At 37.3% G+C, this 27,496-nt stretch overlaps 1 protein-coding gene across 1 annotated transcript in view; it reads right to left on the bottom strand.

Annotated features, from left to right (window-relative positions):
- The window catches only part of CHN1 (chimerin 1), a 154,011-nt gene that overhangs the window by 34,890 nt on the left and 91,625 nt on the right, over positions 1–27,496 (bottom strand). The window contains exon 7 of the mRNA XM_004674510.2: positions 693–770. Coding sequence (XP_004674567.2) covers positions 693–770 — 78 coding nt within the window. The remainder of the gene's footprint in view (positions 1–692; positions 771–27,496) is intronic.

Genomic DNA, 27,496 nt, shown 5'->3' with positions numbered 1-27,496 from the left:
CTGAGGGAGATGGTGAAGGACAGCGCTTACAGCCTTTACTGTGCTGTAAATAAGGCAAGAGCTACACACAGCTTGAATCAATGCTATACTGATGATGAAAGTGTAGCTGGTGAGACACACTGACAACAATTAAAAACTCTATACAAAGGTAGAGCAAATTGTCAAAAAGTCAGGAGAAGCTGCTGCTGTCAGCAGCAGCCCTAGTTCCAGGCTGAGCATTGTCTTCTCGTCATGGTCAATTCATTAGCAGAGAAGACAAGACAGAAACTGTGGGACGTGCAGGCCATCTGCTTGGTCCAGATGCAATAGCACATGCCTCTTTACCCAAAGCTTTTTACCAGAAACAAGCAAAGATAAGACCTAATTCTCTCCTAAAGGTATTTAGATACATTTGCATCACAAATAAAAATGACACCAAAATCATGACTTCAGGAGGCCTCTTAAACATGTCAAGACTTTTACCACTGAGCATCATGGGTTAAACAGAATACTAAGTCAGCATTCGAGGAGAAGGGGTTGGATTCTATTCGATTTTTTTAGCTAGACCTTAAATAAAATCATGCCTACAACATCTTTGTTCCTTAAATAGCAGCATTTTAGTCCAGTCATCCTACTTTTGAAAAGACATTAGGAGATATTTCTCTAATACTGTATGTTGCAAGTAATTATAAGGTTAAAAACAATATTCTTACCTTGAAATTGTGAACCTTTTCATATTTTGGAATTTGCTCGTTTTCTTTCAGAGTTGCTCTTCTAACAAGTGATGTCAACTGCGAATAAGCAAAGAGTTTCAGAGGTTGCCAGATTGTCACAGACGACTTTTGAGAACCCAGTTTCATTCCCAAGGCTGCTATCAATAAATCTTGCTGACGGCCCTCTTGTTTTGATTTGTGAACTGCAGCTCTATTAGTTTTCCTACCCGACCAAGATTCTTTGGATGGCATTTTGAATTCACAGGAAAGAAATAAAACCTCTATTGATCTATGTCTGTCGATGAACTCTGTTCAGCTAACAGATGAGCATTCTGCCAGGCAGCTCGGAACCCTAACCTACAGAGAGCCGCAGAGAGACATCCCGGAGAGGTGGAGGAGGATGATGAAGCACTTCTTAAAAAGAGGTCGACTAACCAGAAAAATTCTTTCTTCCTTTTTTTTTTTTTTAAAGGGCTCTAGATTTAAGCTTCTGAAAACTTAAGAGTCTGAACAGAAATACCAGTCGATGCGAACATCCAAAACATTTAGCATCTTTACCCCTTTTTAAAAGCTGTGCAATTCTGATAGATCACATTTTAAAAATCTCTCTTCTCTATTCAATTTATTAATGTCCATCCTGAATGAAAGATGCCTGCAATCAGTTTCTAGCAACAGACACCCTGTGAACCCCCTAGCAGGGAGGGTGGGGGAAGGGAAGGCTGGATTAGACTGGTCACCGAAAGAAAGGAGATAACCAATGAAAATCAAGCAACAGCATTTAAGTACTGTATTCCTCAACTCACTCTGTCTGTTTCTCCCTCCTCTCCTGTAAGATTTTCATTGCTGGCTCAAGGAAAAAAAAATCAGTGGGAAGATAACGAGCAGTGAATGAGTCATGCATTATTACAAAATGGGATTTTTTTTTCTTTTTACTTATTAAAAGCAAAGGAAAATTAACACAGCACAAGGCTTTTTAAAGGGAACAGACCACTGCCAAGTAGATTATGAAAGGCTGGTCTATATCCCCCTTTCTGAATAGACTGAGTTAGTTAGTTCTTGCTATTTAGTTAGTTCTTGGTTTATATAGTTAAGTATTTTGATTAAGGAAAAATGTTTCGGTAGGTAATTTTCATGCTGAACAAGGAGCACAAAGAATACAACACTGAGAAATCCCCAAAGAAGTCAGTTTTGCTGTGGATCTATACTTAAATAGATCCAATCATTATTTTAATTCCTACTCTCAACATTCCTTATTCAAAGAGCCTGAGGCCAGAACACAGTGGGAGCCAGTTGGGGATAATTGCTCATTTACACAGATTCACCGGTTCCAGACACAGTGTTACTGTGTGCTTCCAGGACCTGTGGGTATTGTTTGCTGGTGTAGGAACTCAACTGAAGGAAGTACCTATATTTTTTCTAAGGAGCTGCAGTTTTCCATATTGGTTCCTCAATCCCCCCTCCCCCCATCTGTTTCCTCATATTACAGTAGATACATGAAACCTGCAATGATTCTAATGTTACACTGTATTTAAAGACTCTAAAGCTCTCTATTTAAATGAATTTACTTAGTGCAAACTATTTACCTCAGGTTTCATAATCTACAGGGGGTGTGTGCCCAATGCAAATTCTCATTTAATTAGGGCCAAAAGAGTCCTAGGGATTGGAAGTAGTGAATGACTGATTTCATAAACATCCTAAATATTGCTTATTTGCTTGAGTTTATAGTTCCTTTTTAGGTAAATAAAAGTTAATATTTGTATCTACAGATGTTTCATTTTCACCAAATTATATCCATATGATTAATGAGACCTAAAATGCCTGCATTTAGAGGAAATGCAATGGGAACACATTCCTTGTTTAACCTAAATTACTCTCAGCTTAGACCTACTTTGTCATGTGAGGACTAAAAATATAGAGGCCAGCCAGCCCTTAAATGTGCACAGTTAAAGTGATGTTTATCCAGTTCTCAGTAGGCACCAAAGAAAAAAGACTTCAAAGGCAAATATACCAGTAAACTTCCTCCACAATGTCTAACACTAAGGTGCTTTAGTTAAGGAAAACAGTGACCCATGTATACCACTTAGCTTTTTTAGCATTTCTGATCAAGGTTCTGCTTATACAAGTCCTCTCCAGTCCTTCAACTACTATAGCTAAAACTCAACCAAAACTTATATTTGTGGTATAGGCCTGAGGCATACAGTAGGGAAGAGCACAAGGAAGGGGCTGTGGTGACTGGAAGAATTATGGGGATGACAAATGAGAGGAGAAATCAAATACTGTACAAAAATAAACGGTGTGAAAAAAATTGTTGAAGTAATTTTCTATCTAATCAAAACATACTTGGATTAAATGTAGGTAGGGCAGCTACCTACAGCATACATAAGGAGATTAAAAAGAAAACAAAACAGCATCTTGGGATGAAAAGTTCTCAGCTATGCTCTATGCTCAAATCACTGGTCACTTTTATACCTTTAATCACTGCACCCGCATTAATTTTGCTAAAGGCCTCTCAAGTCATAAGAACTACTAACTCAAGTTCAGAACCAATGTCAGTAGTCTAATGTTCCAGACAGGTGTGTCCCACTCAGCCTTATGTTTATTTGGACATATCTAACTATAGATATTCGGTTGATAAAAGAAAACCAAATGAAGGCAGCTGTTTTTACTGAGAGGTAGTAAAGTACATGAAGGCAGGATTTCAGGTCACAGACACTGAAAATGGAATCCGACTCTGGGAGCGCTGTCATTTCATCTGCATATGCTGGATATACTACCTCAATTACAGGTTGGTTGCTGGGCAGTGTAAAGGCCATGATGTGTGACAGAGGAGAGATTGCAGATAGGAAGCACTCGCTAAATGAGTGTGGGAAGAGACCATACCAAACACTAACCACAGGGTGTGCCCTCTAGGCAGAAGACATGGCCCTATGTTCAAGGAGTTAAACTGCATTTGGTTTATGCCATCCAAATACGCCTGGTAACTCTTCCCTTTGTATTATGGTCTCTACCAAGTTCCCAATTCTAGTACAACCCTACGTTTAAAAATGCCTATCATGAAATACATACATGTTAGTCGAGGAAGCACGCAGTGGAGGGTGAAAATAAGAATACCACCAGAACTTGTTAAGAAGCCAGGAACAATGTCTGATGCTTCATATACTTGTCTTATTTACTAGTCCCAGCAATCCTGGGAGTACTGCTGTATGTATGATGGTCATTTCATAGATGAAGAAGCAGGGACTTGGTGTCTCGTTCAAGGTCACTGTCAGAAAATGGGGGGGGGGGTCCTGTGATCTCAACTCTGTCTTTTGTCTCTAAGACCTAATAATTCTTTCTGTTGCTTTAGAATGAAAGTAGGAGAGAGATTTAAGATATTAGAGGTCTAGTTCTTTTATAGTCTGCTCGATAAAATAGACAAAACGCCTTAACTGGGTGGGTGGGGATTTAAACTGGCAGGGAACACACCCCACAGACCATTTATGCTGGAAACACCAGCAGTGTTAGCTTTCTGTTTTCATTGAGAATTCCTGGTCCCTTCAGACTTGATTCCAACCTTTCTTGGTGCTGATGTGACTTCTGTATGTTCACTTAAATGAGAGCGAGAAGAAGGGAGGTTCTATAACCTCTGGCGAGACCATCTGTGACATACAGAAGTGGACCTCTAAGGGCTGTGTGTGTGGAGGGTGGTGGGTGGGCTGCTGTGTGAGGAATACAGAGTGGAAGAGGGAAATAGGTAACCCTGGAAAGGAGACATTTGCTGTTTTTCAAGTAAAGAAATTTCCATCCCTGACTCTACTACCTGCCGTGTGCCTGTTAATAATACTGGTTTGTGCTGATCATGTGCTCATTTTCACCAAATGTAGTACATCAGGCGTGGGCTCTGAAGACAAAGCACTGACCTTAACCCTGCCACCTACTGCCTGAAGCATGTCCTTGATCAAGTCACTAATTTCAGTCTTTATTTCTCTATAAAATGGACTATAATACTTGCATTACAGAACTATTAAGAATTAGGGCCCTCCCTCGTGGTGCACCAAGTTAAAGCACAGCACTCTGAAGTTAGCCAAAGCCACTTCAGTGCAAATTTGACCCCCTACCAGGGAGGTGACCCACAAGGCACAGCAGACCTCTCCTGTCTTGCCTGCTGCTCCCCTCAGCAATGTATTTCTGCTCCCCACTGTCTCTGGTGAATCCTCTCACCGTCTCTGTATCTCTGGCCTGTACCCCAGTTCTGTATGAATAAATAAATCTTTTTTAAAAATTAAATAATATGGAAATTGTTTTTGCTTTATCCCTGGAATAGAATTAGAAAGTCATCTTCTCCTTTCCATGTATACAAGAACCTACACTACACCAAGATCAAGGTTAGTGTATCGTGTTAAGTGATTACAATGCGGATTAAGGGTCCACTGCCCTAAGCAGTGTTCTCTTCAGTTTGCATTGTAGCCAGGTAGTTTAGGGATACATAATAAATATCATTTTACCCTGCAATCTTTACCCTGACCGGGCATTCTGATTCCCTGGGCTTAAACAGAGTACTACCTGCTCTCGTCACCTTCTCTCCATTATATCTTGCTTACACGAAAGGGTCATTAATTTTCCACAGTATATAAAAATAATTGATACTTCCTGTTCTATAAGTACATAGTTTAAATATGGGACTAAAGTCTTAAGTCAAAGGCCATGTATGACAAACCTATCATTAATATTGAATCCAGTGGTGAAAAGTGAAAGCTTTTCCTCTAAGAATAGGGGCCAGACAAGATAGCGGTAGAGTGTAGATGCCAGGTTCGCCTCCTCCAGACACACACAACAAAAACAGTCAACTCCCCCTACCTACCCTTTCACCCCCAGGGAAAAACTGATCACCACAGTACATAGTAGGAATATTAGCTTAACTGAAAGGGGTAGGGGAAACTTGAACTCTGTGTAGAGTGTTCATGGGCAGAAGGACCACCTGAGACAGGAGGGCTGTGGTGCAGAACCCCCAATAGCTACTGACTTGGGCACACCCCAACATCGGGCTGCTAGGACCACGCACGGTGCTGAATAAGGGTGTGCTGCAGCAGGTACCCTGAAAGGAGTAGGCACTGTTGGAGAACAGCAAAAGTGGGGGGGAGAACGGAGCTGGGACTCATGGCCTAAATTATGTTCCTAATACAGAATAGCTTGTGGCCTGCATAGTCAGAGCACCTGGGTTTCCCTGTAGAAGAGGAGAGAGAAGCCCAGGCTGAGATACATGAAACATTCCCCTCCACGTCCCCCATCTCATACAGAATTGCTTCACAACTGGAAGATCACATTCCTGAACCTACTGGGGTGATTCTTTGATGCCTATGCCCTGTTCCTCTTTTATACCTCTCTGTGGCACCAGCACCTGGCCGCTTCAAGCTGTGCAAAAACAACAGTTGAAAATCTACCCCTATGAATGAATGTCCAGTATCACACTGCCATTCAACATAGTACTGGACATCCTAGCCAGAGCAATTAGGTCAGAGAAAGAAAGAAAAGGTACCAAATTGGAAACGAAGAAGTAAAGCAGAGTAACACAAAGTAGAAAACTCTGAAGACCCTACTAAAAAAATAGTAAACAATGAGGTGGAAGGTTGCAAAATTAATATACAAAAGCCTTGCATTTCTATATGCAAAAGTGAATTAACAGAGGAAAATAATACCATTTGTGATTGTATCAAAAAGAATAAAATACCTAGGAATAAATATAAACCAGGAAGTGAACATTGAGAACTGTAAGCCACAAAAACATGGAAAGATATTCCATGCTCTTGAGTTAAAAGAATTATTATCTCAATGGCTATTTTATATAAAGCTATGTATAGAGCCGACATTATCCCTATTAAGTTCCCAGTGGCATTCTTCACAGAAATAGAACATTTATATGGAACATTTGACCTTGCATTGCCAAAATAATCCTGAGGAAGAACAACAATACTGGACGTATTCCCTGTCCTCTATACCACAAACCTACAACAATCTAATACATTTTAAGTCAGACATTAGAGATTTCTCTATAACACTCTATAAATCCTGTAAGTTATATCAAGATAAATAACTTTTTATGATGTACAGGAAACTCTTATATCCTGCCACGGCTCTAAATTTTTATGCTGCTGGCATCAGTCACATCATAATTCCTAACCAGCTCTTCGTTACTAGCTCCCCTAGCATTAACATAATACCTCTATGAAGAGATATAAAGGCACCATCAGTGTATTCACTTCAGTGTATTATAAATTGGCACCATCAAACTGGATAACATGTTCCTCGACAGACTCATAGGCTATAACATTTAACGTAACATGCCAGAAAATACAAACTGAAAAGCACAGTCCTGTATTCCCTATTCTTTTAAGAACACACAGAAATGGTCAGATTCTCCACGTAATAGTTTTGAGGCTGCTTTCTGCACTCCGCTGGCGAGCACCTGTCCCAGAGAGCCTCCTGGCACATGCCCTTGTTCCCAAGCCTGGTTGTGACCAACCACTACAGCTGGACTAAATGAAAGGCCTGGTCATCTCAATATTCCTAGGAGAAATTCAAAAGGAAGAGGAAGGCTCACCCATTGGGCACATAGGGATGTAAGAGATGTGAGAGTGTCTGTGTGGGAAAGGCCAGTTGGCTTCTCTAGGAAGTCCCCACAAAGTAGCTGTGGCTAATTCAAGGGCTTTCCACAGGGGCTCAGTCTTGTAAGCTCAGAAACTTAATATGTCAGCATCAGGAGAGCACACCTTTTTCTCCAGGGAGAATGACATTATAATTCCAAGTTCACAAAGCCAATTGGTAAGGCAGAATGACAGTTGTCTAGTTTATATAAAGAAATAAGGTATAATTAGCATAACGGTGGGTGACTAACATGCTCTTTTTGAGTAGCATACCTACACTGGAAACCAAAAATAATAAGTTGATAAGGATAGAATCAGAACAAATGGAATGGGTCAGAAGAACCGAACACTTGCTGCACAGCTAGGTCAGCTGCTAGACCCCCCTCTATTAGGACAGCCTGCCAGGGGCTCGCACGCTGGGTGTCCACTGAGCGAGGACGTCCTCATTTTAAGCGGGCGCTTAGGTGGGTAAAAACAACTTCTATCGGCCCTCCCTGATGGCGCAGCAGGTTAAAGCACTGCACTGAGAAGCTAAAGCCACTTCCGCATGAGTTCGATTCCCGCCTGCCTCTGAGGTGACCACATGGCGTGGCAGACCTCTCCTGACCCGCCCGCTGCTCCCCTCCCCTCAGCAGTGTACTTCATGGATCTGCCTGTTCTCCTCCCCACTCTGTCTCTGGTAAAGCCTCTTGCCACCCCTGAGCCTCTGGCCTGTACCCCAGTTCTGTATGAACAAATAAATAAATCTTTAAAAAAAAAAAAAAGCAACTTCTATCTCTGTGACTGTCCCTTTTTCAGGGGTCTCCTTATTATGAATTTGCCTATCTCTGCTCAAATACCTTAGGTGGTGATCCTAAACTCAGTTCATAAACACAGCCTTATTTTTTCATTTAGAACTTCTAAGAGGATGCTCAATTGTAGCCCTGACACAGTAATAACAATTTATATAAACAGGTGCTTCATGAAGATAAAAGGATGCTTTCTTGTCCTGAATTATGTAACAATTTAATATATGTAATATATTTTAAAATTATATAATAAAAGTAAAATATTCTAGACCAAAACGCTCCAAAATTTGTTCAGCTGGCATTGTTGTATGGTGATGAATGTAACACTAGGTTTTGCTTGGCTCTTGCTAATGAAAAGCTGAAGATGGACTCCATGGGAACCTGTTCTCTACTTCCCCCTAAACAAACCCAAGAGGCTACCAAGAGAAAGTGTTATTAATATTTTGGTATTTACCAAAATACCATGATTTTTGGTATCTATTATTGCAGGGCAAACAGATGCCAAGCCATTATTATTCTGTAACAGAGGGGATGGAGTAAGTTCTATCACTTTATCAAACAGGGCCTTGACATTCAATATAAAAATCTTGAATCATAGATGCTTTCACTTTTTCAGAAAGCTTTTTGCTGTAACAGGTGGATGGAAAATACAAATAAAAAGCAAACTCCTAGTGATATATTTTCAGATTTTTAAATTGCTAAGTAGAGGTTTCCTCAAGTTACTGCAGTTCAGAGAACACCTACAATCGCCACGTTGTCAGGCCAGCCAGCCTATCAGGGTAAAAGCACACATTACATGTATAATTTTCTCACTCAATGACTGCTGTTGATTAGATGAGGAAGAAATCTGTGTGATTTGGTTACTTTCAAGAAGACTGCTGTACTTAAACTTGATATAAAAGCTTATTTCCGGGCCCTCCCTGGTGGCGCAGCGGGTTAAAGCACAGCCCTGAGAATCTAAAGCCGCTTCCGCATGAGTTCGATCCCACCTGCCTGGGAGGTGACCACATGGCGCTGCAGACCTCTCCTGACCCGCCCGCTGCTCCCCTCAGCAGTGTACTTCGTCGATCTGCCTGTTCTGCTCCCCACTCTGTCTCTGGTGAAGCCTCTCGCTGCCCCTGAGCCTCTGGCCTGTACCCCTGTTCTGTACGAATTAAAAAAAAAATTTAAAAAATTAAAAAAAAAGCTTATTTCCTATATTGTATAACTTGATTAGAATATTTCAATTGTAAGTTATTTTAATATCAAATTAAGTCTCAATAAAGATAAATGTTGACTCACAGTAGGAAGTATGTTTGTGAAGTTCAAACATATATTTTTTTGAAACCTATTCTTATTATTTGAAAATGGTGGTAGTGGTCTGAAGGCATAAGACTTAGCTATTATCGACATTTTATCCTGAAAAGAAGTGTATACACAAGTATACCTCATAGATGTGTTTAAATGTTCACCTGATGAGCAGACATTGACTTGTCTTTTCTTTGTGATGAAACTGCTACTGGCATGTTTTACATCAAGATGACAATGTTAAGAAGGTAAAAATAGCTTACATCTGGACATTTTCTAAATAAAGTTTTCATATCTTGTTCATAGGATTTAATTTTATGAAATTCCTGTTAGTTCAAAGGTTCCTAATAAAATTAACGAAAGACCTGAACAACCATAATGTGGAAGTTCTATATTAGGAGAGATAATTACACATGTGCACACACATACATAACATATATCCACACACACATACATATACAGTTTCCATATGGAACTCAGCCTCTCAAGAATGATTTGAGGTTTCTGGACCGGGCCCACAAACAATATGATAATGATAAGAACCTTAGAAAATAAGACCCAGCAAGTCAGACTGCAATCAATTTCCTTTGAAGAAGAAAAGATTAAAGGAAGATTTAAAATACATTTTTTTTGTGATATTTTAATGTACTGAGAGAGATTTGCTCTTCATTTTCCTCCTCCACAAAGAACAGGTTAAAGGAGATAGCTTTACAGAGCAACTGAATACCATAGGTTGATCAAGTCAAACGCTATTCACAGCTATCCAGCTAATTCAGACTAGGGCTTTGTTATCTTTTTCTCCAAAGTGTCATGAAGAGGAACCAAGAGCAGCAATTGTCGGGATACAATTTAGTAGTAAGGTCAGGTGCACAAACCCAGGGGAGGTCTCCAAGTGCCGCATAATGTACCCACAAAAGTGTCTAATATAAAAATGTTTTCACTTACTGCTGGGGAGACTATCATATCTGTCTTCAGGTCTAACAAATCCTAGTGCATTACTGTACTCTTCTGCCTATTTGGTTAAAAAGCAGTCAGGTCCAGCTCTTCCAATGCCCTCATTTACACATTTACATCAGTACCATTTACACAGAGGTTAAGATTCTATGAAATGCTGTCGTGCACACTCTTTCACTATATCCTCACATTCCTGATTTTCAGAATAACCATTTAGTAAAGGTATTTGTTCAGGCACAGGTTAATGGGTGAGAAAAGACCCACGATAGAAACCCAGTCTCTCATGTCTCCCCTGTGCTGCAGTTTCCTGGAACCCTGGGATGTGACCACTGAACATGTGGTCACATGTGATAAGCATCTTACTTAAGAGCCAGGGCACAAACACCCAAGACCACCAGCAAGTAGAAATATTTACAGCTGAAAATGACCGTCCCAAGTTGTATCTACACCTGACAAATAGTTTGCAACACAGAAGTCAAGTGAACTTTGGTGATTAATTTCTGCTATTTTAAAAGCCTGAGTTATTATTCTGATGCCAGGGAGTGAAGGGAATGCGCTGTTCTTCCATAGGTCCTCGGATGCTCTGCTAGCGGGCTACCAGCGCTCCAGGCAAACTATGGACCAGCAAGCCTTTTGGTGCTTGTAACAGTGGCTTTTCTGGCTCTTAGAATGAAAATAAAACAACTCTCCAAACCAATGAATTGAGGCAGTGGTCTCTTGAACAACTAATTAAGCTATCTTCAGCAATAGGTAATCACTTTCCATTAAAATCCACAGAACAGACATGTATAATTTACGAGATGCAAAGTCATTCTAATCGCATGGGTAAACAATTCACTAAGTCTTATATTTATAACAGGGATTTCAGAATGGCCAAAGCAATAAATAGTCAAATAACCGGGATGAATTTTACCATTAAAGTAAGGATACTGGGGGGCCCACCATGGTGGCGCAGTGGGTTAAAGCACAGCCCTGAGAATTTTAATCCTCTTCCGCATGAGTTCGATTCCCACCTGCCCTGGAGGTGACCACATGGCGTGGCAGACCTCTCCTGACCCACCCGCTGCTCCCCTCAGCAGTGTACTTCATCGATCTGCCTGTTCTGTTCCCCACTCTGTAACTAAGGATACTGGGTTCTGGCCATGCGAACCACAAAGATATGGATACTTTATCAAATCCACACATTACTAAGAGAAAATATAGAAATGGTCAAAGGGTATATGCACAATGCTAGACTCTTCTAAATAATTTACATTCAGCAAATATTTTATTGAATGTGCTATGTTTTAGATATGAGTAAAACTGTGGCAAATTACCACCAACTAGGGCCCTATGCTATAGTCACAAGGACCCATACTAAACAAATACGTAATAAATTAATTATACTCAGGATAAATGGATGGGTAATGGACTTTTTCCATCCTATTTTAGTCCAATTTAAATTATATTCTAACAAATTTATTCATGAAATCTATGTCTATGCCTCCTTCCAAGCTCTCCTTTCTCCTCTCATTGTCCTGAGATTCAACAGGCACCTTCGACACAGCTCTCCACCCCAGAGGTCTCTCTTCCAATAAGTTTCTTTCAAGGTCTCCTGATACCCAAACCACAGGGTAGTTTTCTGAGCACCTCACACAGTCCTTCTATCAGAAATCATGCAGAGAGAACTACTGTTTATAATCCCTTCCTCCTCAGAGCCTCCCTGGTGGCTTAGGGGTTAAGTCTCAGCACTATCACCTCAAAGGCCTCAGTTTGATCCCCAGCCAGGGAGCTGACCCACATGGCACAGCAGATCTCTCCTGCCTCATCCACTGCTCCCCTTGGCAGTGTATTTCAGAGAATCTGCCTGTTCTGCTCCCCATTCTGTCTCGGGTGAATCCTCTCATCCCCTGCACTTGTGGCCTGTACCCCAGTTTTCTACAAATAAACAAAACTTAAAAAAAAAAAAATCGGTCTGCCTGACTACTCCTTCTACAAAAAGTTAAAACATTTTTAAAAAATTAACTGAAGATCAGTGTTTTTTGTGGACAGTGGTTAAAAGCTTAGCTCTTGAGTCAAGACTATCTGTCAAAAATTCAGCTCTATTTACTCATCATGGGACCCTCAGGAAAGTACCAATGTCTGTACGTGTAAGTTGGAATCTCAGTACCTATCTTCTAGGACTGCTTGGAGGATGGGATGAGGTAATAGGCAGAATGGATGGAATGTATGTAAAGCACATATTCAGTACTGAGCATGTGCAAGACAAGGTGCTGATGTTGTTACTGCTGTCATCATCAGCATCACTCTGATCACATAACGCAACGCTTGGAATAAAGTAGGCACTGGAAGTTGAAAGAATGAATCTACAGAACTCGTGGCACATTTGTAAGCCTCACCAAATTCCTCAGACTCATAAATGAATGCCTGTCTCAATGATTACTGCCTCCTTCCAATACTGTCAGAATAGATGTAATACAAAGAAATGGTGATTTTTCTTGTAAGTCAAAAAATTCCTATAGCTACATTTTATTTAAAGTAGTGGTTGGCCAGAGATAGAGGAAGAAGGGAATTAAAAATACTGTTTCTTCATTTGACAGTCAAATTGTATGCAAATATCATCTGGAAACATGAGAGAGAAAAATCTGTGACAACATAGGTATCTTAGCAACACAGCAGACTAAAGGATGAGATTGAATTGAAAACATTTGCTGTCTTAAGAGAACAGGTCTCACCTAAAATTCAAGGATGCCTGGGCTCCACAAACTACAGATTTTGGTTCTGAATCGTTGAATCACTGGTTTAAATTGATATGTAGGACCAAAAGAATTATTATTGGAGGAAAAGTGTAAAGTGTCATGAAAATTTATGGGTGAATAGAAATCCTCCAGAATGATGAGTTCCAAGAAAATGTTAGAAAGAAAAGGAATTTGGGTAATATCTACCATTAGTGAACCTCGTTTAAAGTTTGATCTTTCTTCCTGTGAACTCAAACCTGAAACTTGCTAGAAAACTGTATGATAAAACTATTTTCAAATGCATGTCTTAATAAGGAAGACATTAAAATAAGAAATATGTTTAAAAAAAACTTGCTTAAAATATCTCCTCCTGCAGGATCAGCTGTACATTTCTTTAAGTGGATGATTCTGTTACATTTTTCAGTTAGTTATATCAATCATGACATCTTTGAAATGTTTGTTGTTTTCATTTTAAAGGGACCCCATCTTTGAGATAGTAAGTGCAGAATTTAATGCATTAAATTCCAGTACCAGTGGTACAGATTTTAATAACAACATAATAAATTAGCTATTGTGGATTTCATAGTTAGATGGGTTTTCCCTCTATCTTTGTCTCTTCTGTTTCTGCTGTAGTCTATATGAAGTGTTGCACCCCCCACATTTGAAAAACTCTCCAAAAGAAAAAGAATTAGCTTTGTACAAAATGATAAATGTATCTGGGTCCCTTCTAGAGAGTTCCCTTAAGGAAAAGTTCTGTTGGAACTATGAACTGAGGTAGCTGCTTTTTCCATGGAATATCATTGTTCACTGGGGAAAACAACTGACATAAATTTTGGTTATTTAGACTTGACTTTTCTTACAAGTAAACAAAGGGAACCTACCTTTTAAAAACAACTGACCATCGGGCCCTCCCTGATGGTGCAGTGGCTTAAAGCACAGCACTAAGCAGCTAAAGTTACTTCAGCATGAGTTCGATCCCTGCCCTAGAGGTGACCCACATGGCGTGGAAGACCTCTCCTGACCTGCCTGCTGCTCCCCTCAGCAGTGTATTTCAGTAGATCTGCCTGTTCTGCTCCCCACTCCAGTGAATCCTCTCACTGCCCCAACACCTCTGGCCTGTACCCCAGTTCTGTATGATTAAATAAATAAATCTTTAAACACACACACACACACACACACACACAACTGGGTTTTCCCTAGTGGCGCAATGGGTTAAAGTACCACATTATGAAGCTCTCCGAGGCCACTGCAGAACGAGTTTGATCCCCCACCAGGGAGCTGATCCACTTGGCATGGCAGACCTCTCCTGATCCGCCCACTGCTCCCTTCAGCAGTGTACTTTGTTAATCTGCTTGTTCTGCTCCCCACTCTGTCTCTGGTGATTCTTTTCACTGCCCCTGCACCTCTGGTCTGTACCCAGTTCTATAAGCATAAATAAATAAGTCTTAAAACACATATACACAACTGACCATCAAAAATAAAATTCCAACTCCTAAATAAAAACAAAACTTTTGGATATTTTTTATCTTCTACTCTGAACTTGACAGCTTCCCGCTGCTCCAATGACTTTTCTGGTGAGATCAAAAATGATACTAACAAAAGTAATTTTCTGATTATATAAAGAACTGTGTCAATATTAAGGAGGCCTGCTAACTCAGTGAACCAGTTTTTTCCAAATGACTGAAGTATGTTGTTCAGCATCATGCATAGCTGAAAAAACTCATCCAGAGTTCAAGAAGGAGCAAAGGATTTTAGTGTGGCCAAATAAGGAATGCTTATTAATAAGGCTTCAGTTTCTACATTGCATAACCTTTAAGAAAATGCCACTCAACCAGTGTTAGTGTGATAGCAAAGAGAAACATCCACAATTATCTGAAAAGGCTATTAAAACACTCCTCTTTTCTGAATGTTTATTTGTAAAAGGTCAGATTTTCTGTTCATACTTCAACCAAAATAACATCAAATGAAGATTGAATGCAGAAGCACTTAGGAGAATCTAGTTGTTTTCTAAATATTAAAACACACATTAAAGAGATATATAGAAATATAAAATTGCTACTCTTTGAACCAAATTTGTTTCATTAAAATATGGTTATTTTATAACAGTGCTGCTACTATATTAACACACAGTGTATACATTGCTTTATAATAAGTAATTTAAAAATCATTTAAATTTCCAACATAGTAAATTGTAATAATATAGCACACATAATTGAAAGTCTTTCAGGTCTTCAAAATTTTTTAAAGAAGTCCAGGGTCCAATCATATTCAAAAGAATGAAACTAGACTTATGTCTTACAACATACTCAAAAGTCAACTCATAGTGGATAAAAAAACTAGGGTATAAGACCTGAAACCATAAAATACACTTAAGGTAGGCAAAACACTCAATGACAAAGGCCTCGGAGATGTCTTCTTGGATTCATCTCCAGAAGCAAGGAAAACAAAGGAGAACATAAACTACAGGGACTACATTAAACTTTTAATTTTAGCCTCTGTGCAGCAAAAGAAACTATCAATAAAGTAAAAAACATCCTTCTAAGACCTACGAAGACTTCATACAATTAAATAAAAAAACAAGTAATCCTTCTGTCTTCCCCAAAGAAGAAAGTCAGCTTTCAGGCATGAGAAAAATGCCTATCCTCAATTATTGTCCAAATGAGATGCCACCTCATACCTGTGAGAATGGCCCAATCAAAAAGACTAGCACTGACAAATGATGGTGAGGATATGGAGAAAAAGGAACCCTCACACTCTCAGTGGGAGTGCAGACGTGTTCAGCCCCAGGGAAAACAATATGGCAGTGTTTGAAATATTAAAGATGGGTATGCCATTTGTATGAACAGCAATTCTACTTTTAGGCATCTACCTGAAGAATACAAAAACGTGAATTCAAAGATAATCATGCACCTCTGCTCACTGCAGCACTATTTACAACAGCCAGAGCATGGAAACAACTTAGGTGCAGATGAGCAGCTGAGTACAATGGAATACTATACAGCTATCAAAAGAAACTTGCCATTTGTGGCCAACTGAATGGAACCAGAGGGGATTATGCTAAGCAAAGTTAAGAATAAGACAAATAGCAAATGATGTCACTTTTATATGGAATGCGGAGATACCAAACAAGGAGAGAGAAAGCCAAGCTAACAACAATCCCTTATGCAATCCCACTTATGCAACTAGGACTATCAGTCCGGGGGTGGGAGGTGCAGAGAAGAGGACAGGTGAGAACAAAGTGGCAAAGGAGCACAAAGGACTATGGACATGAACTGTGGGTGTTCTGGTGGTGGGTGTGTTCTATTAACAGCACATGAAGGGGGAGATCTTAAACCAGTAAAACACAGATAATGCTGTAAATCAATGCTAAAAAAGGGAGGGGGGGGAATCCTGAGACCAGAACGTTTGAGAACCACTGATCTAATTCATTAGTGTAACCGTTACTGTGCAGCAGGTTCTCCTTCCTCTCCTCTCTCCCAGCCCCCACCCCAAACATATTAGACATCTGGGCCCCATTTGAGTCTACTAATCAAAACTTAAGCAGCCATCTCTATGTGTACATAAGGTTTCATTGGTGAAAACACCGGTATTTGATTTTTTAGTAAAAAATAACTAAATATTTTAGAACTTTCCCATTACATTGTTATTTTTGTTATTTCCCTCGTTATTTTATTTCTGAAAAGTACTATCATTAGTAATAGTATCTTTAATTTTTTCTTTGTAGTTATGAATGCTAAGTCTTACTGGTTTCTCTGCTACTGAGAGAGATCATAGAAAATGATAAACTATCATATTGTGTTAAAAAACTGAAAGGGTTTTTAATTTGCTTTCTTTTTTTTTTTTTGACCTCAACATTATAATAAATTCTCTACAGTAAGTTTTTATGGATAGTCTCTAGAACATTGATTTGAAAAACAACAGCCTCCCAATTTTTGTTTGTTTAGAAAATGACTGTCAACTCACAGGTCTTTTGTCAATTTCAAAGAGCTAAGTAGGCTTCAACTTTGACAATGAAATGCTAATAAGCACTTCTGAAGACTGAACTCATGAAAACCTGAAGCTGTTCACTTGAATTTCAGTCAGTGTTACAAATTCAGTGTGCTGACTTCCAATAAAAACATGCTTCATTATAGTCTAAACCTGAGTTACCAATTATTTCATTAATAAAGGATAATTTATTTTAATCATCAAGTATACGTCACTTATAAAGACTTTAAAGAAATTTATTCATATTGCATTCTACTAAGTATATATTTAAAATTCACATATTGACTCATTTATTCACACTTATGAGTACACTATCACATGAGTTTAGATCATTTCTTATTTATTTTGGCTACTCCTTTAAAAGGACTAAGACTATTTGGATTTGCACATTTTTGTACAAAGATAAAGAAGGAGAACAGCTTTTGACACAAGTAACCATTCAAGAATTATTAGACTGTGGGGGGAGATATTTGTGTTTTTTACATTAAAAAATTAATGGTTACAGGTTTTTTTTTATTCTGTAAATTAGAATCATTTTATTCTTTAACATTTGATAAAAGTTTATTTTTAAAACTGATCATAAGCATTCATATAAAAGTTCTACATTTTAAAGAAATAGACTACTCCAAGAAAAACATTTACATATGCTTTTTAACTTATCTCCAAAAGTCAATTAACCTATGAACTTAAAATTGTGATTAGCTATCTGCACTAAATATTCTGGGAAAAAATCTTTTAATTAAAGGGAAAAACCATTTAGTAATAATAAACACATTTCCAAATATAGAAAGTCTATTTAATTGACATTAGTGTAATCCTAATCTGAACTAAACATTTTAACTTTTTAAAAATAATTTAAGATTTATTATATAAACATAGATAGCATGCAAGAAAAGGAATACTGAGTACCAATCACGTAAGAACAAGATTTCTTGACAAAAAAAAGTTCTCTATAGCTCCATTTCTTTATCATTTAAAATGAAGAGTAAAATTTTGAAACTTCACCATAATATCATGGGTGTACAAAACAGACAAATTAGCTTCATGAGATAAATCATGGTTATTCTTCAGTACTGGACAGAGTAGCCAAAATCAACCACTCAATAAATATTTGTAAATGAACTGTACAAAAAATATTAAAGGCTTATGTAAATAATTATTCATATAAGCAAAGTGGACTATTATATAGACATTCAAATGATAATGCAGAAATACACTTATTCTCATGGAAAAAACCTAATAGTAAAGAATAGCATAACAAATTACAAAGTAGTTTTAGATGGATGATACATGCTTTCTCTCCCTTTCTGTTACACATGTACACACATACATACACACAATACACACACACATAAACTTTGGATGGACAAACAGCACAATATCAATGATTATGTCATCTGTCAATGGAATCATTTGACAGGTTTTTCTAATGTTCTAGTTGTATGTCATAGTCATTTTGTAAATAAAGAAAATGAATTGCTTATGTAACAAATTACAATAATCAGAATATGGGGAGACTAGAAGAAAATCCATCAAGATACTAATATATTTGGAACGATTTGGACTATCATTCCCTGTTTCTTCTAATTCAAATATTTCTTTAAGACTAGAGAAATGCTCTAGAATTTATATATCAGTAAGATTCATTTTGAAAGTTTAAGAACATTTTTAGATAAGATGATTGCCTTGTTCACAAATACCACCTATGTATACTGGTAAGGTGAGATAGTCAGTATAAATAAATATAGAATATTTTTCAGAGTGATCTATCTACATTCCAAATAAGGGATCGGAAAAAAAAAAAAAGAAGTAACTATAATAAAGTAAAAGTCAAAGTCATCAGGCAACTATAGATCACAGACATTATGTAGGGGAGAAGGAAAGAGAAAGACCAGGACTGGGGTGGGAAGAACATACAGGTCTATAGATATGTGCACAGGGAAATGGGTGTGGGAATTTCATGGGGAAACCATAAATTGTACAAAAATGAAGGATAATGTAATATATTTTTTAAAAACATTCTACATTTCTCTACGAATGTCACACTCTTTCTTCTCTACCACTATTGCCAGTCCCCTCACACTTATGAAACACTTTAATTCCAGAATTTGGCCAATAGACTATGAAGAATTCTAAACGAGAGTCATAAGAAGAGGTTTTGCATCACTGAAACCTGCCTGAGTTCTAGATCTCTGAAGGGTGAACTATAGTCAAGAGCCACTGAAGTCAATTCCTAGGATATGCAAATGATAGAATCTATTTTTAAGGAATTAGAGTTAAGTCAAGGTTCTGCTTTTATTAACATCTCCTTTCACTCATATTCTAATAGCTTTTCTGAGGGAGACAGGAGAAAATTATAACCATTTCTCCAGGAGTTTTAATACATCCCATGGTGGCATGTTACAAAAGACAATGCAATTCTTCACCTGGGACTAGGCAGAAAACCCTCTTCTACAGGACTTTTAACTGAGTTGCACTTACATTCTTTCAACGATTGTTGGGAGAGTGCCTTAGTGACCTTAATAAAACTGAACAATACAGTTCTTAGTGGTGGTCCATATGGAATCCTGAAACCATACCACTGCTACAAATACCTTTTCCCAATTATGAAGACTGTAAAGGGAGGGCACCTTTGGGATACCTGGTACCATGTAGTGCAGCTCACCCTCAGAGAACAGGGGACACCCCATATTCCTAGACCTGTGATGTGACCACAACCAAGCGTCACCAGGATTAACCAAACCAAGACTGCTGTGGGACCTACTCCCAGTCAGAGAAGAAAGGAGACAGTGAAAGAGTATTCAATGATTAATAAAAGATGCCTGGATCCTTCCTCCAGCTGATGAGTTACTTCTGGTCAGGTTCAAATTCCCAGGGGTGCTCTTCCACCTGTACCTAAAAGTCCTCTCTCATTGTGTGCCAAATTTTTCACATTGATAAACTTCACATTAGAATGCCCTGCAATCTGCAAACTATGACACACCTTCCATACCTTTGTCACTCATATTTCACTAAAAAAAATAGATAACCTGAGAATTTTTTACAGCTAAAAATGTGATGATGGTAGGTATTTAAGGACAATAAGATAATGTGTTTCAATAAAATATAAAGAGAAAAGATGACAGTAAGGAATGTTAGAAATCTGGGAAACTAAAACTTAAATAGGGCATCACTTTAAAAAGATGTCTTGTCTGAGGGTGTCCACTATTGTCACTGCTCTTCAACATAACACTGGAAGTTCTAGCCAGAGCAAAAAGACAGGAAAAAGATATACAAGGAATCCAAATAGAGAAAGAAGAAGTAAAACTTTTTGCAGACTAAATATTAATGTACATGGAAAACCCTAAAAACTCCATAGAGAAACTAATCAAAACAATCAACCAGTTTAGTAAGGTAGCAGGATATACATCAACACACAAAAGTCAGAGGCCTTCCTATATACAACCAATCAGAAGAAGTAGAAATAATAATAATAATAATAATAATAATAATAATAATAATAATAATAATAATAATAATAAAATCCCCTTTTCTATTAAAACAAAAAACCAAATGCCTGGGAATCAGCCTAACAAAAGAAGTAAAAGAACTATATAAGAAAATGACAAAACACTGTTAAAAGATATACAAGAAGACACCATGAAATGAAAAGACATCCTCTGCTCTGCTCATAGACAGGGAGAATTAACATCAAAATGGCCATCATACCAAAAGCAATATACAGATGTAACACTATCCCAATAAAAGTCTCAATGACATTCTTCAAAGAAATAGAACAAATATTGATGATATTCAAATGGACCCACAAAAACCTCAAATAGCCAAAACTCTCATGACTACAGAGAATGGAGACATCAAAATCCCAAACTTCAAGCTATACTACAAAGCCATAATAATCAAAACTGCATGGTACTAGAACAAGAACAGAAACACAGACCAGTAGATTCGAATAGAAAACCCAGATATAAATCCACAGATTTATGGGTAGCTACTCTTTGACAAAAGAGCAAAGAAGATACAATGGAACAAATAAAGTTTGTTCAATAAATGGTGCTGGGAAAACTGGAAAGCTACATACAAAAAAATTAAACTAGATCACCACCTCGCACCATACACAAAAATCAACTCAAAGTGGATTAAAGACCTAGACATAAGAATGGAAAACATAAAATACCTGGAAGCAAAGATGGGCCAAACACTACACAACATACACTTCAGTAACATCCTTGAAGATGCAGCACCCAATGCAACGATAGAGAAGGAAAGGATAAACAGGTGGGACTACCTCATGTTAAAGAGCTTCTGTACAGCAAAAGAGACATTACAAAAAACAGACATCTCACTGATTGGGAAAAGATTTTCTCACACAAAATAGCAATAAAGTTTTGATCACAAAGATATACAAAGAACTGATGAAATTCAACAAAAATAAACAACTCTATCAAAAAATGGGCACAAGAGCTAAAAAGACACTTCTCCAAAGAAGAAATGCTGATGGCCAACAAGCATATAAAAAAATGTTCAACATCACTTGTAATAAGGGAGATGTAAATGAAAACTGTAATGAGATATCACCTCACCCCAGTGAGAATGGCACATCTTAAAACAACTAGCAACAACAAATTTTGGGGAGGATGTGGAGAAAAAGAAACTCTCCTGCATTGTTGGTGGGAATGCAAACTAGCACAACCACTATGGAAAACTGTTTCGAGGTTTCTCAAACTGCTAATAATATAGCTTCCATATCACCCAGCAATCCCACTCCTAGGTATCTATCCAAAAGATACAAAAACACTGATTCAAAAAGACACCTGTATCCTCATGTTTACTGCTGCTTTATTTACAATCAGAAAGACATAGAAACAATCCAAAAGCCCAAAATTCTTGGGACATGACCCTATAGAAAGATAAGGGGTTCATTCGAAGAATGCCTCCATTACAAGAAAAAAAAAACTTTCTTAAAGAACAGAGATTAATATTCCACCAATGCTTATTTCCTCCACTAAATTGCTAAAGACTTGAAATCACGAAAGGAATTTCTAATAGCTTCCTTTTCTAACTCTCTAATCAGTAATTTAAGAGTTAGTTTATTTGCTTAATATGAACTTGGACAGCAACCCAAAGTCATTCTAATGTTATAAGTAACCAGCACCAATAACGGGGATCCCTTCCTATGGAATGGGCAAGCGGAAGGGAGGCCAAACCTCTTAAGACTGTATTAAATATGGTGATGGCACACAGGTGAATTGGTGGTGGGAAATCCCTGGGGATTACAACTGAGATGGAAAAATGAACAAAATGAAGAATGATGTAAAATAAAAATATAAAAAGAGACTTTATTAAATAACCTGTAGTTTGTATAAAGCTTCTGGTTTGGGGTGGGAAATTTTTTTAAATTAATTTTCTTACAGTGTTGTTAATTTTTGGACAGTGTTTGATTCTCCTACAACCACAGCACCCATGATCCATCAACCACAGTCCCTTGCACTACTCCCTCCCCAGTTTTAATCCCTCTCCCTCCCCTGCTATAATTTATAGTAAAGGTTACCATTTCTCAAGCATTTCTGGTACCTAAGTACAAGTTGTAGTAATTTAAAAATTGTCAAGGAAAATAAGTATAAACTGTATGAGGTATAATATTCAATAATTTAAAATTGGGTTATTAACAAATTTATAATATTTAGTGCATTTTCACCAGTAGCTTAGAAGCTAAAGAAACAGGATAAGAGGGCTGATTCATTCAAGTTTCAGAATAAATAACAGTGAAATTAATGTGGCAGCACAGTTAAAGAGACATGCAAACAAAGGCATGATTAGTAGCTGCTGTATATTTCTTACTGAATCTAATTTTTGCAGGTTTGAGAACTTTTTATCAGTTGTAGTAACCTGAAAGAAACCCAAGAAGAGTTCTAAGTAATTTGTAAGACTGTATAAAAACTGCAGTTTTTATAACTTGAGTCAAAAAGCCTAGAGGCATGGCTAAGACTTCCCAGTCTATGCAAAGTCTGAATGTCAGGGGCAAGACACATGACTCCAAAATTAAAGGGGAAATGGATAGAGCAGAAAGTGTAAAATGCAAATCACAGATGCAAATCACTGATGAGATCTAATGTAAGGATATACAGAAACTGGTTAGGAAATTCTCTGGGAATTGCCCCTAAAGTCCGTTTGTGAGCAACACAAAAGAGGCCAGGTTATAGTGTCAACTTGATTGTCTCAATTTGCTTTGGACCCCAAAATACTCTACTCTCCTAAAGTCACCAGAGTTGATTTCTGTTTCATAATGTTAATGGACAGGGATCTTGCCACCAATGCTTATTTCCTCCACTAAATTGCTAAAGACTTGAAATCATGAAAGGAATTTCTAATAGCTTCCTTTTCTAACTCTAATCAGTAATTTAAGAGTTAGTTTATTTGCTTAATTGGCCCATATTCAGACATCTTCCAAAACTGCAGCTGCCTTGGAAAATTACAATTCGGTCTTCCTTTGGCTTGGTTCTTTAGAGCTGAGGAATTGATGTTTATCTTCCATCTTCCTCTGCCCATCTGGTTTTCTCTAATGGCTTTGAGTTACTAATTCTTTCTGTGGGTGATAAACTGGAAGGACAGATGAAATTCATACAAATATCTTGGGCCCCATTTGAGTTTTCTGTAGTCATTATAAACATGGTAGGCTCTAGATTGTCCCAACACATGAATGAAGTGAGTTTAAAGAGCTATCACTCTCCTATCTTGGCTTCTTGGAACAGATTACTGAAGAGATTAGTCACTACCCTTCATAAACTACTTCATGTCACAAAGACAGTTTTTCTGTATTAAAGATGTTTTATCTGTGGAATAAGGAATGGCCCTCCCTCTCTCTCAGACATTCTAATACATATTCTGAGTTTGTAAAGGGAAAAATACAGACTATCCAATCAGTTGAATTGCTATAGTTTTCTTTCTCAGACTCAGGGCTAATTTGTATCAGTTTGGGGTTTATAAAATCCAAAAAATTACTAATTTTAATAAAATTTATAAAAGAAATTTTTAAAATATATATATAATTTTATATATTATAAATTAATAAAATATAAAAATTTACTTGTTTGTTCATTTAGTCAACAACTGTTTATATAAAAAACAAGGTGCTAAATCAGAAATAATACTGAAGGTTAAAGCCTTGATACTGTAGTGGAATGCCAGAATATCACACTAATTTCTAATCCATAATTTATAAAAAATAATGTTCTTGTCTACAAAGTGTTTTCTGTAATCTGGGACTATTACAGTGTCAAATCTGAATAAGTTCAACTTAAAATTAATTGAACTTCTGTAAAATTACACAGATGATACCCGCCTGCTATCAAGATGTCAAAAAATGTTAATAAGATGAATATATAAAATTAAGTTCTTTGAGGTAGAATTTGTATTTTGCATATGTTTTATCCCTTACGAAGATAGTCTATTTCTATTTTAGACCCACCCTCATCAACTATATTCAACATAGTATCGAAGTTCTATCAGTGTAATTAGGAAAGAGAAAAACAAACTATCCAAATTGGAAAGGATATAAAATGGTCATTTTTTACAAATGACATAATATACATTACAGAAAATTAAGGATTTCTCAAAAAAAAATCTTAGAACAAAGAAGCTCAGTAACATTACAGGATAGAAAATATCCAGTGCTTTTCTCTACACTGACAATGGACTACCAGAAAAAGAAATTAAGAATAATCCCATTTACAGTTGCATCAAAAGAATAAAATACCTAGAAATGTATTTCAATCTGTACATTGAAAACTATACTGATGAAATATTAGAAACCTCAAATAAATGGGAAGATATGTGGTACTCATAGATTAGAATAATTATTAATAAAATAGTCACACAGCCCAAAACAATCAACAGATTCAATGTAATCCCTATCAAGGTTACAATGGTATTTTTCACAGAACTATAGTAAGCATTCCTAAAACTTTATGGAACTGCCAAAAAAAAAAAAAAAAAAAAAGCAATCCAACCTAAAGCAATATTGAGAAAAAAAGGTCTTATATATTACAAAGCTAAAGCAATCAAGCAGTATGGTATTGCCATCAAAATAGACACACAGCTCAATGGAACAGAATAATCCCACACATACATGGTTGATTAATTTTTGCAAAGGACCCAAGAATATGCATGTAAAGGAATGAAACTAGACTACTATCTTATAAAGCAAACAAAACTCAAATTGATCAAAGACTTGAGTGTAAGATCTGAAACCCCAAACCTTCAAAACAAAAAATAAAGCTGTATGTAAGCTTCTTGATGTTGGTGATCTTTTGGATCAGACCACAAAAGCAAAAATGAACATCCTGGACTACATCAAACTGAAAAGTTTCTGCCCAGCAAAGGAAACCATCAAAAAAAGGCACCTATTCAATAGTGAAAAGTATTTGATAAGGGTCATATCCAATTTTATAAAGAACTTGTTTAATACAATAGCAAAAAGAAAGAAAGAAAGAAAAATCAAACAATTAAAAAATTGGACAAAGGAAATAAAAAGACAGTTTACAAAAGGAGACATACAGATGTCCAACAGGCATCTGAACAGATTCTCAGCAGCACTAATCATCAGAGAACTGCAAACCAAAATCACAATGACGTATCATTTCACACCTGTTAGAAAGGTTATCATCAAAAAGACAAGAGATAACAAGCTTTGGTAAGGATTTGGAAGAAAAAAGAACCCTGTACACTATTGGTGGAAATGCAAATTGGTTCATCCACTATGAAAAACAGTAAAGAAGATTCCTCAGAAATATAAAATTGAACTACCATATGACACAGGAATTCTACTGCTGGGTATTTATTCAAAGAATAAAAAATACCCTATCTTGCAGATTTACCTGTACCCCCAAGTTCATTGTAGCATTAGTTACAATAACCCAAACATGAGAACTATTCACGGATGGATGAATGGATAAAGAAAATGGTATATTACATACAATAGAATATTATCTGATCATTAAAAGGAATTAAGGCCCTCCCTGGTGGCGCAGCAGGTTAAAGCACAGCACTGAGAATCTAAAACCGCTTCTACATGAGTTTGATTCCCGCCTGCCCCGGAGGTGACCCACATGGCGTGGCAGACCTCTCCTGACCCGCCCGCTGCTCCCCTCAGCAGTGTACTTCATCGATTTGCCTGTTCTGTTCCCCACTCTGTCTCTGGTGAAGCCTCTCACCACCCCTGAGCGTCTGGCCTGTACCCCAGTTCTGTATGCACAAATAAATAAATCTTTAAAAAAAATGGAATTAAAATCCTACGTATTATGAAAACATGAGTAAACCTTGAGCATAATATACTAAGTAAACTGTATCAGAGAGAAACAAATATCATATAATCTTCCTTATATGTGGAATTAAAAAAAAAACAACAATTGAACACACTTATAGAGAAAGAACACTGGTGGTTAGATGGGAAAAGGAATGAGAAGTGGGAAAAAGAGTTAAGGAGGTCAGAAAGTACAAATTCTAGTTTTAAAGTGAGTAAGTCATGTAGATATAATGTTAACATGATGACCATAGTTAATAATGCTTTACTGTACACTTACAAGTTGCTAAAAAAATAAATCTAAATAAATAAATCATCACAAGAAATAAATTCCCTAACTGTATGGTAATGGGTTGTTACTTAGACTTACATTTGCAACTAACAGAATGTTATATGTCAGTTATACCTCAAAAGGGAAAACAATAAAAACATTAAAATGTTAAATTTTCTTTGAGGCAGATCTTGAACATCTTTTATCTTTAGCTTGTCTCTTCACAAACAGGAGATACACAATAAATGCTGAGTTCAATGCAATTAATTTGGGTAGGACATGAGTTAGTTACTGGAGACTAAAGAATGAAATGGGAATAATAAGTATTTGTTTATATAGACAGTCTGCAAATGGCTGTTTAGAAAATAAAATGTGAAGATATTAAGACAAAGGAAGGAGTGGGCTTACCCAGTTGGAGTTAAGATAATAGGCAGACTTAGAACATAGGGTTGATTTAAGAGCTCATTAATAGACTCAACAAGGTTCAGTAAAAGTTCACAGACAGGGCTCTCCCTGGTGGCACAACAGGTTAGGATGCAACACTGCTAGCTGGCCATAGCCACTTCAGTGTGAATTCAACCCCTGCCATGGAGGTGATCCACGTGGTGATTCACATGGCGTGGCAGACCTCTCCTGACTAGCCCACTGCTCCCCTCAGCCGTGTACTTCATCCATCTACCTGTCCTGTTCCCCACTCTGTCTCTGGTGAAGCCTCTCACCGTCCCTGCATGTCTGGCTTGTACCCCAATTCTGTATGCATAAATAAATCAGTGTTTTTTTTAAATTTACTTTTTATTTTAAATGATTCTTTAAAAAAAAAAAAAGATTTATTTGTGCATACAGAACTGAGGTACAGGCCAGACGCTCAGGGGTGGCGAGAGG

The sequence above is a fragment of the Condylura cristata genome, unplaced genomic scaffold, assembly GCF_000260355.1.
Source record: "Condylura cristata isolate star-nosed mole 26May11 unplaced genomic scaffold, ConCri1.0 scaffold00002, whole genome shotgun sequence".
NCBI lineage: Eukaryota > Metazoa > Chordata > Mammalia > Eulipotyphla > Talpidae > Condylura > Condylura cristata.
Note: the sequence above shows the minus strand (reverse complement) of the source record. Positions and strands in the feature narration are given on the sequence as shown.